At 38.7% G+C, this 20519-nt stretch overlaps 1 protein-coding gene across 3 annotated transcripts in view; it reads left to right on the forward strand.

Moving 5' to 3' along the window:
- Positions 1 to 11873, forward strand: part of Unc13c (unc-13 homolog C) — a 457501-nt gene extending 445628 nt beyond the window's left edge. For all 3 annotated transcript variants that reach the window (XM_041679506.1, XM_041679508.1, XM_041679507.1), the window contains 3 exons: positions 6446 to 6538; positions 7664 to 7823; positions 10152 to 11873. In XM_041679506.1, the coding sequence (XP_041535440.1) occupies positions 6446 to 6538; positions 7664 to 7823; positions 10152 to 10437 (539 nt within the window). In that variant the 3' untranslated portion in view covers positions 10438 to 11873. The remainder of the gene's footprint in view (positions 1 to 6445; positions 6539 to 7663; positions 7824 to 10151) is intronic.
- Positions 11874 to 20519: the final 8646 nt, after the last annotated feature.

A 20519-nucleotide genomic window follows, 5' to 3' on the forward strand; every position in this document is an offset into this window, starting at 1 on the left:
TATATACATAGACAAAGCATACAATACAGAGCTAGAGAGATGGCTCTGTGGTTTCAAGGGCACTAACTGCTCTTCTGGAGGACCCAGGTTCAGTTCTCAGCACATACGTGACAGTTTGCAAAGGGGATCTGATGCCCTCTTCTGGATTCTGTGGGTACTGTCCCCTCGTGGAGCATGTACATACACAGAGGCAAAACAACACTACACATAAAGTTATTTTTAAATGTAATCAGTATGCAAAAGACTTGAGTCATTGAAAGGGGAATATCTATAGTTTTGTGTTCATTGAAGAAAAACTCAAGTATAAAGTCAGAGAGCTATCCATCCTGCATAGGAAAACTCTAGCATAGAGTTATTACCAGTTTAGGGATTAAGGCAAGCCTTAACAATTCTAGCCTTTAAGGCTTCCATTCAGGGTTGAATTAAAGGTACATGAATAGCTAAGGGGTGGGCTAAAAATCTGAGGGTAAAGTCAACTCACAATGGGAATCATCTGTCCATGTTTCTTTATTCTTCTCTATATCTGTTACAAATGTTCCCAGTCATATAAACCCTTAAAACCAGCAATTCCCCAGCCCTAGCAGGTTCCAGGGCCAGAATTCTTTTACCCCAAGGAAAATCAGATAGGGGCTTTCACACACACACCCAGGGAGAGAGGGAGGGAGGGAGGGAGATCCCTGGGAGTGGCTTAGTACAAGTCCAGTGAACTCCTTAATGGAGAATGTTAGTTAAGAAAGGAATTAAATCAGGGGATGATAGAGGGGAAGGTTGGTGCACTACACTACATTGTTAGCTGGTTAGTAAAGGGCTAAAAGGCTTATTTTCAGTAAAATTATGAATAGGACACAGATTGTATTTTAAATCAGCATGTTGCTTCTTTTCTCCTAGTATGCATAGAGGCTACCAGGTAACCAGGCTACCTATGTAAACAGTCAGGGAGAAGTCTTGATCAGAGAGCACCATACACCAAATGCTGCAGTTTCTATGGACCTAGGTCTGGAGTTTTGCTCTAGGCGGGACATGGGTGAACACAAATAAAGTAGTCCCATGCTAGACCAGAATTGAGTATAATAAAGGGTTCTTTATTTAGGGAGGATTCATAGATACCTCTGCATGAATGGGTAACAGGAACTGAATCTAGAAGTAAGGCAAAAAAGGAGAGAGAGCTAGCACATGTTTTTTTGGTACCCAAGGCCATGCCCAACCTGGATCAGCATTCAAAGGCCATTGGCTGAAGGAGGTTCCCCAGCATCTCCCCCCCTTTTGTGTAAATAAGAGAGTTCCAAACCCAATGCAAAATTATATATAATAAGAATATATATCAAGGATAAAAATTAGAATAACAACCAACATAAATAATATTGAGCAAGAAACATAGGCTAAATGTTTTAATAATTATTTTATCCTAAGGAGTCATTTTAATAATTATTTTATCCTAAGGAGTCAAAGTCTTATATTAGAAATAGCTTGGCTATTTATATAAGGCATGGAAAATAACTATGACTATTTAGTCTTCAACCCCATTGAAGACCTGAGAAAGGAGATAATATTACTTGAGTAGGCAGAAAGTGCTATAAATGACAGAGACAACTGGCTACTGGGGCAATCACCCAAAGTCTCATTTGTAACATTGGAGCAACCAACTTTGGCTAAGGCCTAGAGGAACTGACAGATCATTTTTGGAGGCAGGAAATTTTTCAGAACCATCTTACCCTGTCTTGCCAAGATTTGCCAGTCTTTTGTCATGTATTCTGCTTGCCCAATCTGAACATTATGCATTTTGTCAGTGACCAAGGCATGGGAAGTTCCTTTCCCAAAAGCCAGTTTTGCCAAGAAGAAAACAAGCTTCAAAGTGGAGTGTCTTTGGTGCTCAACATTCTCTCAGGAATAGATCAGTGCTGCCAGGAGCAATCGTGTCTAATGTTAACAGAACCCAAAGTTATTTAAATGCCATGTTCTACAGTTATTTGAAGTGGTTGAAGATTACCTATCGATGCAGAATATAATCCTTATGCATCCAAAGAACCTGATTAGTCTATAAGATGACAAACATGGATGACTATTAACCTATGAATCTTAATACCTATATAACTTAAAGACTAAGACATCATATTAGAATATTTAACAATCTTTAATTTACTGTACAGTAAATGAGCACAATGACCTCAAAATGTAAACAATGTATAAGTATCTTGATCAGAGGGAGAAATGTATAGTGCAACATGATAAATATATCCTAAAATTGTATCAATATATAAAATGTCTTAAATAAAGGTAGAAACTTACATGCATACAATATGACAAAATAACTTTGCATAGTTATTTGCATAGTACAAATATTATAAACAGAAATAGCATATTCAATGTAACAAATATAATTTGAATTTGTATCAATATATGAGAATCTATACCAGTGTAAATTACCTATAAAAAATAGCTCACCAAGTATTCACTCTATTACTCACTATTATTATTAGTGTGAGTAAGTGCATACTAATCTACCTATTATCCCATTCAATTTCCTTTTTTCAAAGAGATCCTTGAGCCTACAAAACTTTACCCCAACCCCCAACACTATACCAGTTATAATCAACAGGTAATTGATGTCCCTAACTCTGAGGACAAACTTTGTTGGGAGAGGGGTTAGGTCGTCTTCTCCAAGGCTTCTAAATTATCAGTTCCTAGGTATGCTGTTATCAGCCATTCTGGTCATGAGATAAAACCAGAACAGCAGCTTGGGCAAGTAGTAATTCTATGTCCTTCGATATCTGTGACTAGTATCTTAGATGGAACACTCTATGCCTGGACCCTAAGCACTGAACAAATGCCTGCTATTAAAAATCATTCACTGGGAGAGGACTTCCTCCTCCTCCTCTGAACATTTACTCACATGATTGAAAACTCCTTCTCTCAATGACAAAAATGGATGAAAATGGTGTCCCTAGGATAGAGGTTCTGGTGGTGAACAGGCAAACATACCCTAGTCTGATTATTCACTAGCTGGAAACCCAATGACCCCTTTGGCTTCAGTTTGAAGCTCTGGGAACTCATTTTATATGAACAAGACTCTGGCTCATTGCCTACCTTATGAAAAGGTTACAAAGTGGTGTGCCACACAGTTCCACTTGTGAAAATTAAACAGTGAGCCAACTAGTATGTGGAGATGACAGGTAACAGAAGCACTGCCCTTAAATCCCCTTGACAGCAGTCAGAGATGACTACAGACATCCACCATTGTGGGGTTATTAGCTTGCAAGAAATCAGATTTCATTATGTCCTATTTCAAACAAAATTTGGGTTTTGCTTGCCTCCTTCACCTTTCCCTTCCACCCCTCCCCACTCTGCCCCGCACAATAACTCATCTCCTTCCCACATTCATGTCACACATGACATCCTCCCGTCACCTCAACACTATGCCCACCTTGTAAACACCCACCTAGCTTCAGAGTCTATACTCACTCTCACACCGATTATTTAGATACAAACATTAGAAAAGCCAGAATCTGCATGTGAGAACATGTGACCTTCTGTCTTGGAGACAGGCTCACCTCACTCAGTGGCAAACTTTTCAGTTCCATCCTTTTCCTGCAAATTTCACTTTTCTTAACTGCTTAGGAAAATTCTGCTGTATATTTGTGCCACATTCTTACTGTTCATCCGTCTGTTGACTAGCAGCTAAGCTGGTGCCATGCCCTGGCATTATGAATCATGCAGCAATAAGCAGAGTAATGCAACTGTCTCTGTGGTAGGGTACAGACTCCTTTGGGCATATACCCAGGAGAGGAATAGCTGGCATGTGGTAGCTCTATTTTTAACTTTCTGAAGAACTTCCATGCTGATTTCTGCAGTGGTTGCACTACTCTGTGTAGTAAGGAGGCCGCTTGTTGGTTCCTGGCTGCTTAGCCCTGAAATAATCACACAGAAACAATATTAATTAAATCACTGCTTGGCCCATTAGCTCTAGCTTCTTATTGGCTAACTCTTACATATTAATCTAATCCATTTCTATTAAACTGTATATCGCCACGTGGCTATGGCTTACCATCTAAAGTTCTGTCTTGCTCCGGTGGGCCTACATGGCTTCTCCTGACTCCGCCCTTCTTTCTCCCAGCATTCCGTTTAGTTTTTCCCCTCTAGCTCTGTTCCCCTATAGCTCTGCTGTAGGCCCAAAGCAGTTCCTTCATTTATCAATGGTAATCACAGCATACAGAGGGAATCCCACATCACCTTTGTTCTCCCACCAGCGGTGGACAAGGGTTTCCTTGCCCCACAGCTTCTCCAGCAGTTTTCTCATTTGTCTTCCTGATCATAGCCCTTGTCACGGGGGTGATGTGGAATGTCAAAGTGGCTTCTGTTTGCATTTTTAAGTACTGACCTTTTCTATTTCCCCTTTTTGAAAACTTTCAGTTCATTAGTGCTATGCCCTCCCCCATTCATCAGCAGTTTGAGGGTCTTGATGTTTACTTTTTTTAATTTCTTATTACATAATCTAGATATTTCTCTGAGTATAGCTGGCCAAGATGGCTTCCCTAGCTGTATAACAACTTTGTAATTTCCTATGGTCTATATGTGTTGATTCTGGAGATTGTATCCTGAACAACAGGAATCCTGCTCAAATGTTCTTGTCCATACCTGTAACTTGATTGTAACTTCCTAGGTTTTCCTCTATCAGGTTCAGAATTTCAGGTTTTAAATTCAGGACTTTGATATATTTTCAGTTGATTTTTAAGCAAGTAAGACATGTGGGTCTAAGTTCACACTTCTTCCAGTTTGCTATCTCTTTCCTGAACTAATTTTCTTTTCACCAGTGTATGTCTTTGATGTCCTTTATCAAAGATCGTCTGTCCATAGTTGTGTGGGTTTATTTCTGGACTGCCTTTCACCTGCTTTCTCTGTGCTAGTACCACATTTCCTTTGACTCTCTAACACACAGTATGGTTTGTAGTCAGTTACTATGGTGTCTCCAGCAACATGTGTTCTCCTTAGGATTGGGTTGGCTACGTTGTCTTTCATGTTTCCACATACATTTTGAGATGTATTTTCTAGTTCTGTGAAGACTGTTATTGGATTTTATTTTTTGACACAGGGTCTGCCTACATAGCTCTGACTGCCCTGGAACTCATTACATAGGCCAGGAAGACCTCAAATTTACATTCATCTGCCTCCCAAGTGTCAGTATTAAAGGCATGCACCACCACACCCATGTTCATTAGAATTTTCATGGCACTAAATTTTGATTACATTAAATCAATAGATGTCTTTTGGTAACAGTCATCTTCCCAGTATCGATTCTACCCATCCAGGACATGTCTGGTGTCTCCTATAACTTCTTGTCAGTGCCCTAAATTTCTCACTGTATTAATCTTCCTCCTGTGGAAGGGTCTGTTCCTGGGAACTTTACTGGGGATTGCTATGCAGGTTCATTGTTGATATGTATGAAAGCTACTGAGTTTTGTATGTTGATTTTGAAATGTTTGTTAAATCTAAGCATTTTCTAGATGAGCTATAGGGTCTCTTAAGTATGAATCGTGTTGCATGTGAACGAGGGTAATTTTACTTAAACATCTCAGTGATCCCTTGCACAGTTAATTTGTAGTTGGCATAAGTTCCCAGGCTACACAACAGGTGCTAGCAGCTTCGTGTACACTGTAGCACGAAGACCACCATCATAATACTTTAAGTGTATGCTTCAAACTGGTGTGTTCCTAAATGATAGATTAAGAAGTGTGGGTATGAAAAGTGGATAGATTAAGAAGTGTGGGTATGAAAAGTGGTTGGAAAGTGGTTGGCTTTCTCTTCATTTTACAAATGAGAAGACTGAGGCTGAAGAACACAATAGATTCTGTGGGGGGTCACCGAAGCTTAAAAATGCAGTAATGGTTTGAATTCATTTATCTGCCTCTAAACGGCAAGCACTCTTCTAAGATATGTTCAACCCTTAGCTTGTGTGACTGTGGTGGACTTGCCTACCCTATAGATGATGTGAACGTGTATATTCTAAGGTTACCATATGGCAATAACTCTTGGTATCGTTTAGTCTGTCTTGTCCTATACTGAGCTCCATGGACACTAGAGTTCAGCATTCAGGGTCATCTTTTAGTTTCCAGGGCTCTGCTGTGTCATGGTGTAGATGGCTTAACAAGAGAGTATAAAGCAATGAGGCAGTCTGTAAAGTGTTATTAGTGCTGGGGGTGGGCACTAAACCTTTTCACTATAGTAGGAATTAGGCATCTGGTGAATTTCCACTGAGTTTATGGAATTTAGCTTTTGCACTGACAGGGCTTTGGATGGATCTACCATCTGCCGTGCTAACATTGTGAACTCTGAGCATTAATCAGTGTCTAGCACGTGATATTAATAGAAAAAAACAATATTTAATCCTTAGGCAAAGAAAATAAGGCATGCAACCTGAACATTCAAGCTAGTACATTTCTTCTGTTTGCAGGCCGCTCCTCCAAAGATTCTGTAGGTCAGATCTCTGTCCATGTGGATGTCACCACCACCCCAGGGACTGGAGAGCATAAAGTCACTGTAAAAGGTACAATTGGGGTTCAGATATTGTAATCTATTAATCTTTAACATCTACAGAAATTGTATGAAAACTATCACTTCTCTTGTATATATTTTTAAATACAAACCACTATAGGACATGGTTAAAATTTCTTCAGAAAAACAAATTCTTAAAATATCTAAAGTCAATATATTGGGGACTAAATTTCAAAAGTGGATTTTATAATTAAATATAGACCAGTATATTCTTACCACTCACATAATCTACTTATTTTATGCTCCTTTTAACTGGTTTTCCTTGTTGTTAATAAAATGGCTCAATATTATGAACACAAAACGCTGTTTTCCAACTAAAAGCTTTCATTTAATAGCCAACATTTTACTAAATAGTCTTGTAGTCTATTTTTATTATAGACTTAGTCATTTTAGTATCCACTTTGGTTAAAACCATCGTCTTCCAGTGTATGCTTGAATTGCACCATATTCCTAAGCTGCTGTGGCTCAGAACAAATTATGTGACAAGTACATATGGAAAAATTCCAAGTAGTCATGCTTATATAGGATCAAAGTTCAGCATCCTTCAGTGTGTTTTAAAAATATGTAAATATATATCAAGCCCAAAAGCTTAATCTTAAGCAGTAAAAATTTTAAGACTCTTTCTACTGGTAGCCAAAACTGAGCAGGAACATATAAACATATCTATTTAGAATTGTTTGTGTGAGTCCTGAATTAGGAAACAGCCATAGCATTTAGTATATGATGGAATTAGCAAATTAGATAACTATGATGAAGCTGTAAATACTGATTATAAGAATATTTATAATACACTATCATCTAATTTTTGTATAGCTATTGAAAGTATATATGATAACATAGAATCAACTTTAATCTATTTTCTAAATATTGCTAATGGAGTTTCCCTAGTGTTTAGTATGAAAAACCACCAGGGTTTTAACCTTCATTATAAATGTCACTCACATGAATGTCAAGTTGAACTTTCCATTACCAGGGCATTCCCAGGTATTGAGTATTTCAACCTGTGGAACGTTTCCTTGTGGGTCCAGTCAAGGCACACTCAAGTACAACTTCTAGCCATGGGGAGGAAGCTAGTTTCCACAGAACAGTTTGCTGAAACTTGACTTCTGCTTTTCAGTGATTGCTATCAACGACCTAAACTGGCAGACCACGGCCATGTTCCGCCCCTTTGTGGAAGTTTTCATGCTGGGACCAAGTCTGGGGGACAAGAGGAGAAAACAAGGGACAAAGACAAAGAGCAACACATGGTCACCGAAGTACAACGAAACCTTCCAGTTGTAAGTCGGAAACAAAACACCACTCATTTCAGCTAAAACTTACTGGAAGATTCGGGATGGAAAGTTAAACACATGGGTGGTCTCCTGTTCTTCGCAAACAATATAGGCTTTGATCCCTTTACTCAGTAACTGTGCACATCAGGCAGTGTCAGAGACACTGGGGACAGGTAGTAGATGGCCTTTGCTGTCTAGGAAATGTCTTTCTAGAGATGAAAGATAAAATGTGTGATTGTCATGGTCAAGTAGAAGAACCCCAAGATAGGAGCTAAGCCAATATGTTTAAAGGAATAGAACACAATGAGAAAGAGGGCAAGAAAGAATGCCTTTGGGGAAGCATACACAAGGATGTACAATGATCACTTTTTGACGGGGCCCAGAGAGTTTCCAAATGAAGGACTGAATACCGGATAGATGTCTTTAAATGACAGTATTGGTTGTATTGAAAGTTACAGAATAGTCTAGGCAAGAGATGAAACAGAACATTCTGAACGTGATGGAACACTTTCCATCTGAACTAATGTAGAATGCAAGTCTCTATGGCATTTGAGGCCTACTTAAAAACATACAAACATGTCAGTGCAGGAGGACTGTTAGGGGTCTGTCTTGGTTGGGGTTTCTATGGCTGTGAAGAGATATCATGAGCACAGCAACCCTTTTAAAAGAAAAATATTTTATTAGGTAGTCTACATTTCAGAGAGTTAGTCTATTATCATTATGGTGCAACATGGTGGAGTGCAGGCAAGAGGAAGTGGTCCCATACTCTCAGTGTGGCTTGAGCATACATGAGATGTCAAAGCCCACCTCCACAGTGACACACTCCCTTCAACAAGGCCACGCCCACTCCAACAAAGCCACACCTTCTAATAGTGCCACTCCCTTTGGGCACCATTTTTTTTCCAAACCACCACAGGATCTGAAGGCTAGGCACAAAAGAGTATTACCAAAGTTGGGAAAGTGAAAATTTAACAGTCCTCTTATGAGAAGCAGTGATCTTCCACGAAGGGAAACTGACGACTCAAAGCAGACACAGCAGGAAACCAATGTGGCAGAAACTCTGACGTCACCCTTACCTTTTCTGATGTCCTTATGGGAGGGCTTTTTTTCAAAATCCACTGGAAGCTGGAACATGGAAAACTCTAACATTGTAGCGCCATTCCATTGTGAGGTGGAGAGAGGAACAGATCCCCTGTGAGGTGAGGATAAATGACTACAAGAAGCAGGATTCTGGTTTGAGGCCTGACCAAGAGGTCAGGTGGATGATGATTGACTGAGATGGTAAAAATGATAGCAAAAATCTTGGTTTTAATATATTTGTTTGGAGGTCCCTTGAAACGTTAAGAGCATATATCAAATACGTGATTGGACAGCTTGAGAAGTTTCTCCCTATGGATCTTCTAAATCTAAATGAGCTGACCCAGAGGTGCGAAAGGAAAATGGGACAGAGCCCAGGAGATTTCTGTGCAACAAAACATACCTGTAAGAGTCCTGTGCTTTGACTAGCTCACACCTTCAATTCCAGCATGCACAGGCAGGTGGATCTGTGAGTTCAAGACCGCTTGGTCTATGTAGTAAGCTCCCAGCCAGTCAAAGCTACATGGTGTGAGCCCCTATCTCCTGCTATGTACATCAAGAATCCTAAGAATCCCAGTAATTCTGTTAACAAATCAGCTCACAGAACTGTAGCTTTCCACTTCAGATCAAACAAAACCTTGATCTAATTTAAATATCTTCATCATATACAACATCTATTTTCGGTAAATAACTTGGACAAAGATTCAACTGTAGTATCTTGAGACACCATAACCAGATGTCCAGACATCTGGCTATATAGTTCCCTGCACCCCACCCTTCACCTCTCTAACATGCCATCCTATACAATGAGCTTTCTTTGGTTGTACTAGTACAGGCTAACTGTTGTTAGAAAGAAAAAAATGATGTGCCCTAGAGATGTGCACCAATTTTAGCATCTTGGGAACGATGATTTTTGCCCATTCTGAGTTAAGGCTCCTTGAAAGAAAATTTTCGCTGGGAATCAGAAGATTATTAGTTTCTGACAAAGAAAATCTCCCAACAGTATCCCTTACCCAGGTTCTGTTACCCATTATCAATCCAGAGCTAATAACTAATAACTAGTTATCAATCTAATAACTAAATGTATCTAATAACTAAATGTAACGTATTTTACTTCCCACCCCTATTGATATACTCACCATCAATGCAGCAATCAGATACAGGCATCTCAAGACATGGGTTTGACACCAAGCACCATGAGTAAAAGTTTGGCTCATTTCATACCTTTAAATCATTTTGTGTCTTTAATTCATACAGCATTCTGGGAAGTGAGAACCGTCCAGGAGCCTATGAACTTCACCTCTCAGTTAAGGATTACTGCTTTGCCCGGGAAGATCGAATAATTGGGATGACAGTCATTCAGTTACAGAACATCGCGGAGAAAGGGAGCTACGGAGCGTGGTACCCTCTTCTGAAAAACCTCTCTATGGATGAAACTGGCTTGACCATTCTTAGAATACTCTCTCAGAGGACCAGCGACGATGTCGCTAAAGAGTTTGTGAGGCTTAAATCTGAAACAAGGTCTACTGAAGAGAGTGCCTGAAACAAATACTTCAAAATATCGCCTTTGAGAATCCACAAACTCCCACTGTTTGACCCTTCCATGCATGTGAAAACACATGGGAATGTTTAAATTCACTGCGTTTTGATGTTTGCCACTAATCAACCATAATGTCTACAAGGTATGTGAAAAACTTTTATGCCAATTCTGGTCTTTGAGAAATCAATGTTCCATGAAGTGCCAAAATTATGATGTAAAGTGAACTATCCAGACTACCTTTTACAATGTTCTTCTCATAACCAGTTTCTCCACCATGAAGCAAACTAAAAACTGTCTTGAGTTTATTCATTGGTTGTCTTTGTTAGATCTCTGTAGAGTGACCTATCAGACAGCACCTATGACTTCCCTTCTGTTTGGTTTAACCTCACCCGACTGTAGCCACCCTGCAGCTCCGGTTTTCTACCACACCTAGAAACGCAGCAACTTCTAGAAAGTTTGTAATTTTATAGTTGCAGATATATTGTGATGACTTTTGCATACAAATTACAATAGAAAAGGTGGGAAATATTTTATGCTGACCACTTCCCAACCTTTCTAAAATATCACTGTGAAGAAATGCTTTCGAAGCAAACTTAAACAAAGCAATGCTAACTAGTTTGTTAATGTTTGATAATATTGATGAAACTGTGTTCTTTAAAACTGCCAAGGCACCCCCCACATCACATTGGTAATTTAAAAACAAAAAGGAAAGGAGGGAGCGGTAACCTGATGCATTTGCCATGGAGCAGAATGTCTCAGCTTTACCCGATTCCATTCTTTGGAAAGTCATGGACTGCAAAGACAGTTTGTCTAAATTTCCTGTGATAAGTAACTTGTTGGCCAGAAAAACACTAATGCATTTATGACTACTTAACTCTACAACAAGATATTTCTTTTAAAAATATTCAATGGTTTATGTTGAATGCAGCATTACTATATATTGCAGAGAAACCAAAAGTCACATCTTCATATATATTTAGGAGACAAAAATGTAAAATAAACTCAAAGTAAATTGCTCATGATTTTGTAATTCGTGTTCTTTATATGCCCCCAAATGCAACTTGGTTACGAATACATGCATTGTCTGGATTTTTATGATTTGCCTTTCCAGTGTCTGTATCTGAATATTTGGCTGCAGAACATCCTTTTTCATTGTCACTTACAGCCACAGCTGTGAGTGGACTCCCAACACGTGCAGGAACAAGACACTGTTACGTTGACTATGTTATATAAACACTCTAGTCCAGTATGTGAGGAGCAGAAGTGACTAGTGTCACCCCCCTCAACCATTCTGCTGCTGGGTCTGGAAACACACAGGCTGGGGAGACTGGCTAATTTGTGTTCAAATCTTAGGCAACTGCTTTGTTAATGACTTTTCCAAATGCCTCGTATGATGCAATCTCTGGCATATGCATTAATAAATGGATGTGTATTGAGCTCATGCAACACTTTCGGGTGTTTTGCCTACTTCTTTCATTACCTGATAATGATAAAGCACACTCGTCTCTCACCACTTACAATCCTCTTCTACGAGGATTTAGAAGCAAATAATGGGATGCCAACATTCACTCTGCATGTAACAATAGAAACAGCTTGGAACTAGAAAGAACTAATACAACTGCCCAGGGTGGGCTGTGTTAAACCTGTCAAGAAAATCACCATTAAACACATTCAACGTATCAGCATTACCAAAGGAAAACTTCAGCTATAGTTGGTAGTCGTTTGATAATTGAAGAATTCATTCTAGATCTCTCATGACTTAGCTTTGTAGGAGCTCACTAATGTTAGAGCATGAAACGTTGGACTAAGGGAAAGACCACAGCTACACTGATCACTTCACAGAAATGATGAGCTAAGGGTACTTTTCATATTAACTAGACCACTTGTTCTAATTTTTTAATTATTTGTGTATATGAGGCTGTGTATGCTCACATGAGTGCCCCTGCTCATGAAGTCCAGAAGAAAGAAATGGATCCCCGGAGCTGGAATTACAGGCCCTGTGAGCTGTGTGGTGTGGGACATGGGAACTGAACCTGAGTCCTTCAGAAGAGCAACAAGTGCTCCTAAACACTGAGTCTTCTCTCGAACCCCTCATTCTGCCTTTTAAATTTATGTGTGTGTATTAAATATGTGTATATATACATCCATATGTATATATACAGTGTGTATTAAATGAGTAGTGGTATGAATTAAGTCTAGTTGTTACTATCCTAAAGTGCAGGTACTAACTTTGAAGTGGTTATAAATACCGTTTTTCTATAAACCTATCCTCCAAAGACAATGGTATTTCTATTAATCTTCATTTCTCTAAAATGTTATAGTCACTGCCAAGTTTGCTGTGATCTCTTTCAACTCAGCGGCTCTGTGGTTGTGTGGCAGTTTGTTCATGTTACTCCAGACAAAACACACAAAGGACAAGTCCGGTCATTCGTGTGCTGGTAAACCTCACGAGTGCTCAAAAATACTCATGTAAATTAAATCTGACCAAGATAAAATGCTGAAGACCTTAATGTAGCAGTCATCATCCACAGGCATTCAGATGACTTATTCAAGGTGATCAATAAATTATCCCAGTCACATCTTGCTTGGAGTCATTCCCTTCTGGATTACTTTATAGATTAACTCTACTTTTAATAAGTCATATTTATAAGTGACATTCCTAGCTTAATGTCTTGCATTTGGTCTCATTTTAATGCTTAAAAGGACATTATTCTATCCCTTTAAGATTTTGAAATTTTATAAATAAATGACTATACAATCTAGCCTTTTTAATGAACTAATTTAGTGCCTTTAATCTTTATGCTCAAATAATGAAGAATAATCATACTACTAGGAAACTTAGGGAATATACATGTGTAGATCTGATTCTCCCCTCATCACATGGAAGGTTCCTGAGTGCACAGGACTCCAGCTCCTAGATTACCTGTGCTGACACTCAACTCACCTTTGAAGCAAGTCCTTGAAGCTCAAACATCTCTGGTCAGCAGTCTCTCGGGCTCAGACATCTCTGGTCAGCAGTCTCTCGGGCTCAGACATCTTTCAACAGGTGTGTCTCTGGCTCAAGCATCCTTGGTCAGCAGTGTCTGGCTCAGACATCTCTGGTCAGCTGTGTCTCTGGCTCAAGAATCTCTGGTCAGCAGTCTCTAGCCCAAGCTTCCAATATTTGACAGGCTCAAAACCTGTGGTATGAGACATGGAAGAAGAGAGGTACCCAGTTTTTTTTAATTCTCTCATACAATACATCCAGACTACAGCCTCCTCTCCCTCCTTTCTTCCCAGTTCCTCTCCTCAGCCTCCACTCTCCCCCAGATCCACTGTCCCCCTAATTCCCTTCAGAAAAGAGCAGACCCTCCCAGCGAGATATCCCTACTTTTAATAAATATTTTAAATGTCCATTTTTTCAGTTTGTAACAACTTTGAAATGATACATTTAGATCCACCTTCCATGTTGCAGATCGCCTGCGGGTTGTGTTTGTTTGCTTGTTTGTTTTCTCCCATGGTATACAGAATGATTTTTTTAAGATCCATCTATTGTTATTTTGCTTCCTCTTTCCATCTTGGTGATTATGATTAAGGATTTGACTATTTGATTAATCATTGGTCTATTTGTTCATCAATGGACTGATAGGGGTAAATGTACATATATAACTGGACTGCTTTAGAGACAGAAGGGAATCCTATCGTTGGGCCATGGATAACCTGGGTGGGTTAACCGAGAGAAGCCCTGAGAGTGCTTACTCACATGCACAATTTGAGAGAACTGAACTCAGGGAATAGAGAACAAAACCATGGTTACCAGATGCTAAGGGATGGGAGTTCAAAGGAAGTAAAATGGGAGTTAGGAGAGCGAAAACCAGGAGATCTATTATATATAACAGTAACTATAATTAATAAAACTGTATTCTATACTTACAGATTGCTATATTCTAGACTTTTACAAATTGTAAAGAGTGGATTTTTAGTGTTTTGCCACACCAAAAATAGTTTGTGATGCTAAACATGTATTCAAAACCTTGACATGGTAATTCTACACTGCAGACATAAATCAAAACTCATGTTTTACACTGTGTATAACTTTTACTTGCCATAAAGAAAACATGATAGTGTATCAAATCTACAAAACTGAAAATATTTCAATTTATAATATAGAGATAGGATTTTTATGAATTACCTTAATGCCAATGAAAATGCTTTTGTATTGTATAGTTAGAGACTAAAACTTTGTAAATATTAGAACTCACATTTAGTCCTACTAAAAGAAAAAGAATTTGTAAAGTTTCACCAACATGACTGCCCTCAGACATGAGACAAACAGGATGGCACAATGAACAGGGCAAACTGGGTGGGAAAAAGCCCAGGAGGCTTTTCCATAAAGAATAACAGAACTGAGAAATTGGGAGTGGGAGAGATAGCCTTCCCCATGGAAGAGCAAACCAACTGGTTATCCAATACCAAATGGTCAGTCCTTAAAACATACATACAAGTAGCGCTTTATGTACAGAACAGATTATATTCAGGAATGTACATGTTTGTACACCTATATGTGCAAGTTAAAACAATTAGTAAGTAAACAGCTCATGAATATGAAGGAGAGCGGGAAAGAATATATAGGAAGGTTTGGAGGGAGGAAAGAAAGAGAAGAAATGTAATTAAATTGTAATCTGATTCTACTGCATGTACTGGCTTTTTGGGAGCCTAGTCTGTTTGGATGCACACCTTCCTAGACCCGGATGGAGGGGGGAGGGCCTTGGACTTCCCACAGGGCAGGGCACCCTGACTTCTCTTAGGACTGGAGAGGGAGGGAGAGTGGGGGGAGTAGGAGGGAAATGGGAGGATGGGAGGAAGTGGAAATTTTTAATAAATAAAATTTAAGTGATATTTTAGGTGGAAATGAAGTATAATAAATTTAAAGAAGGCAGTGTTGAATAACTTTCTTTAAAAATGGCTAAGCTATATCAGGAAATTTTGAACATGAAGAAAATATAAAAAAAATATTTTTAAAGGTTTTTAAAAATCATTTTAGAATGTGTAAGTGTGCATCGGTGTATATGTGCACATAAATACAAGTGCTTGCAGAGGCCAGAGGTGTCATAGTCCCTGGAGTTGGAGTTAAAGGTAATTATGAGCTACCCTATGTAGGTTCTGGGAACCAAGCATGGGCCCTTTGCAAGGTCAAGAAAAGAAGCATTCTTAACCACTGAGCTCTCTCTCTCCAGCTCCCAAGAGAAATTATTAATGCTGGCATAGAATTTATGGCACAAAGCATCAAATTATCATCCTACAGAACAGAGTTCTCATGCCGTATTTGCAAGGACTACTTACTAAAAGATGCAGATTATTTAAATGGGCTAAAAAAAAACAAGCTTCAACTATATGTTGTCTCCAAGAACCGCATCTCAATAAAGACATTCAAAAAGTAGCATCAGTGAAAAGACACCAAACTATGAAGCAAAAACAACCAGCTGGAATGCCTGTTTTCAGGTCTGACAGAATAGATCTCAGAACTCATGGAAAGAGATCAGAAGGTCATTAGACAAGGAAACAATTCATTAAGAATAATTCATTGTAAATATGGCCGAACCAAGTGCTAGGTCATCCAATTAGTAAAGCAAACAAAAAGGTTATGAAAAGTAAGTCTTCAAACAACCAAGACGGGGAGATTTAAATACCTAAGTCCTTGTATCTTAGCAGTTTATAATGCAAAAAACAAGCCAACTCCAAGAGTGACCACAGAAATTAGGCAAATTATTGAATACTGATCATTACATATTTTTTTAATGAACAGGGAGCAATTTTAAAAAATCAGGGAAGAAATTTGCAATTTCAAAGAAAGTAAAATGGCAGTACAGCTTACCCAAATATTTGGGTATAGTGTAAGCAGTTCTAAAAAAAATTTAAAGTTGTCAGGAATTATGTTAAATTAACAGAAAGATCTCAAATAAACAACCTAATGATGTATCTTAAGGGTCTAGAAAATCCAGGAAAACAACAAACCCAAATGTAACCTACAGCAATGATTAGTACAGGTTAGGAATGAAAGTGAGTCTTAGATGAAAATGTGGTATGTTTACACAATTGAGTACTACACCGCAGAAAGAAATAACAGCAGCTTGAATTTTGCAGGCAAATAGATGGAGCTAGAAAACATTTTGAGTGAGGTAACCCAGACACAGAAAGACAATTATCACATGTACTCACTCATAAGTGGTTTTTAAACATAAAGCAAAAAAAAAAAAAAAAACACAGCCTACAAATCACAATCCCAGAGAACTTAGACAACAATGAGGACCCTAAGAGAGACATACATAGATCTAATCTACATGGGTAGTAGAAAAAGACAAGATCTCCTGAGTAAATTGGGAGCATGAGGACCTTGGGAGAGGGTTGAAGCGGGGAGGGGTGGGAAGCAGGGAGAAGAGCAGAGAAAAAATTAGAGCTCAATAAAAAATCAATAAAAAATATTTTTTAAAAAAAGAAAAAAGTGAGTCTTAAAGAGCAATATTTAGAATTAAGTAAACAAGGAAGAGATTCTTTAGTGAGATAAAATGGACAAATTAACAAAAAGAAAGATAAAACCCAAATTAATAAAATTGTTGATTAAAAGGGAACAATGCTAGTGAAATATTATTAGTAAACTATTCATTATTATTATTTATTAAATTTATCCATTTATGTTACATCCCGACTACTGCAGTTTCTCCTCTCTTCTCTCCTCCCATTTCCTTCCTGCACCTCCCCCACCCACTCCTCTGTTTCTGTTCAGAAAGGGGCAGGCCTCAAAAGGTGTCAACAAATCATGGCATAGCAAGTTGAGGTAAAACTAAGCTCCTCCCCTTCTATTTAGGCTGGGCAAGGCAATCCAATATGGGGAATAGGTTCCTGGAAGCCTGCCAAAGAGTTAGGGTAGGCCCTCCTCCTATCAGTAGGAGTCCCACAAGTAAATCAAGCTATACAACTGCTCAACTGTCACACATACTTAGAGGGCTTAGGTCGATGCCATGCAGGCTCCTAGCTGTAAGTCCAATGTCTGTGAGTTCTTTTTTTTTTTTTTTTTTTTTGGTTTTTCGAGACAGGGTTTCTCTGTGGTTTTGGAGCCTGTCCTGGAACTAGCTCTTGTAGACCAGGCTGGTCTCGAACTTACAGAGATCCGCCTGCCTCTGCCTCCCGAGTGCTGGGATTAAAGGCGTGCGCCACCACTGCCCGGCCAGTCTGTGAGTTCTTATGAGCACAAGTTAGCTAGCTTTGTGGGTTCCCTTGTGGTGACATTGACCCCCTGGCCCATACAATCCTTCCTTCCTCTCTTCAACAGGATTCCCCAAACTTGGCCCAGTGGCTGGCTATGGATCTGTGCAACTGTTTCCATCAGTCGCTGGATGATGAAAGCTCTCTGATGACAACTGGGACAATTACAAATCTGATTACAGACATGTCCAATTCAGGCTACCTACCCACTATTACTAGGCATCTCAGCTGGGGTCATCCTTCTAATGGGAGTATCCCTTGCATCAGGTTTTTGCCTGATCCCAAAATGCACCCCCAACAAGATGTCTCTTACATTACACTCTCAATCCCTCCACCACCCAACCCAATCCCTCATGTTCCCATCCCCACCAAAATTATTCTTAAGAGTAGACCATTGTATAATTTGGTCTCCCTATTGCAATTACTGGGTTTTTGGAGCCCATTCCCTATGGAAGGATACCTTGTTCAGTTTAGATATAGGGAGGAGGGCCTTAGTCCTGCCTCAAGTGATGTGACAGATGTTGTTGACTCCCCATGGAAGACCCCACCCTTTCTGAGGAGTGGCTGGGGGTAGGAAGAAAGGAGGAGGGAGCAGGAGGAGGGGAAGGAGAGGGAACTGGAATTAGTATAAAATTTAAAAAAAATGATTAAAAGAAAAAAGGGAAGAAAGTAGACCACATGACCCAGCAGTAGACAGCCAACAGAACTCCAACCCAACACCCAACAGTGTCTCTGGAGGTTCCTTGTCTCATAATGTTATGTCGGGGCTTTATTTTATTTTTCCCTACAAGTTTTGTATATATATTATGACTTCTAGTTTTGTGTTTTTATGGGGCACCTGAAAGTGTCTCTGTACTTATATCTGTTTCTTATACCTTTTCCTGGGCTCATTTCCTTCTGTTTGTATTGTCCTATTCCAATTTGGTTCTTCTTTATCTTATCACATTTTATTTTACTTTATTATTTTTATTCAGGTGGCCTGTTTGTTTTCTAATGAGAGACAGAAAGGGTGTGGATCTGTATGAGAGGGGAGTTGGGACTAGAAGTAGAAGAAACCATATTCAGAATATATTGAACAAAAAAATCTATTTCCAATAAAAGAAAATATATTTCCAATAAAAGAAAAATTATATAAAATTATATATATATATATATATATACACACACACACTCTAAGACAAAGATACAAGATCTAACCACTTGAAAGTAACATACAAAATAAGTCAAATATATTGGGATAGTTGGCAATGAGTGGGGTAAGAAATGGAAAATGAAGATTTAAAAAAATTGAAACCTCATTATGGCTCCCTGAACAAGAGTAGTATAATGACAATTCCAGACGCCTGCCAAGACAAGGGAAATTGTACATGGTCCTCATCAGATGGATGTGACATTGGCTCCTGAGAAAGGGAGAATTAATTGCATCCAGGGACAAGATTGCCCAAGCTCAATTGGTCATCCCTGGACACATGTATATGTGACATGCAACATTAAATAGATTCTGGAGGTAGCTTATACATGTGGACCTATACACGTGTGCTTATGTACATACATGTAATAATAATTAAAGAAGAGCTCATGAATTTGGGAGGGAGAAACACAGGAGGAATTGGTGGAGGAAGGAATAGTAGTTTTATGTTTAATAAAACATTATTAATAATAATATTTATGAATAGATTCTCAAAAAAATTAAACTTTAAATATTTTAGAAAACAAACATGTTTTAAAGCAGTATAAATTATTCCTCATCCTTTCTATAATGTTTTATTTGAAACACAAGATAAACCCTTGAAATCACTATTAAAAGAAAAAAATCAGAGCTGGTGGCATTCTAATTTTAAGATCAATGATCTTTAAAAGTGGCTTACTCACAAAAGCTTCAGCTCGTACCAATAAATAGTCTCCCTTTCAAATATGAACTAATTCTGAGCACTATCAAATGGAATGGCTTTCTTAACGAGTTTTATTTGAGAAATTTTCAAATTTCACAGAAGCAAATCCCAAGGACTCATGTGGTTTTTTTAATGTCATGATTCATCTCTTCTCCTGTAGAGTTCATCTTGGCAATGCAGATGGAAGAGAACCAGATTCTCACCATTCAGTTCCTACTGCTACTGTGGTAAACACAGCACATTAGTTAGCAATGTTATTAGTTTATGTTATTTTGAAACAAATGTTACTTAAAATTGATTATTTCCATTGTTATTGCTTATGAAATACCAAGTTGCAATAAGAGGAAAAATACTAAAATACTTTTTTGTTCAAAATTATTTTATAATTCTTTTATTCATAACACTAGTCTAAAGGTAAGTATTTGTGAGACATGTTTTTAACATTTTACTTCCTCGAATTAGACAATAATGAGGCACCCAGGGATATTTCACCTTCATTCCTACCTATAGATTCAGTTACCATCTCCCCCTTCCCCCAAGGATCTCAGAACTTTGTACTACTTGGTTCTGAACATTTCTACGGCCCTCAGTGTCCATAGCCAATTGGTTACCCGTATTTCAACATAGAAAACTGACCACAATAGCTTTTCTTCCATCCTGGCAGCCTCAAATCTTTCTTTACAAAGAAATTGCCTCTAGGGACTAAGCAAGCCAAGAGCTCAATGGTGAAGGGTGTACTGTCTTCCCGAACCCAATCAATGGTCAATATTTATCTATTTAACCGTACTGGACACCTCCCAGACCTGCCAACATTGTTAGCTCTCCACACTTTGTGTTGCTACCAAAGTCTTCAGCCCTTTCCTCTTGAATCCATGCACCCTCTCCTGCAGTTCACTCTGTAACTTTGCTGCTAAGTATGTCTAAAAAGTCATTGCTTAAATACTAACCCAC

This window comes from Microtus oregoni, unplaced genomic scaffold (assembly GCF_018167655.1).
Source record: "Microtus oregoni isolate MIOR12 unplaced genomic scaffold, Mior012 000032F_ref0000030, whole genome shotgun sequence".
Classification (NCBI taxonomy): domain Eukaryota; kingdom Metazoa; phylum Chordata; class Mammalia; order Rodentia; family Cricetidae; genus Microtus; species Microtus oregoni.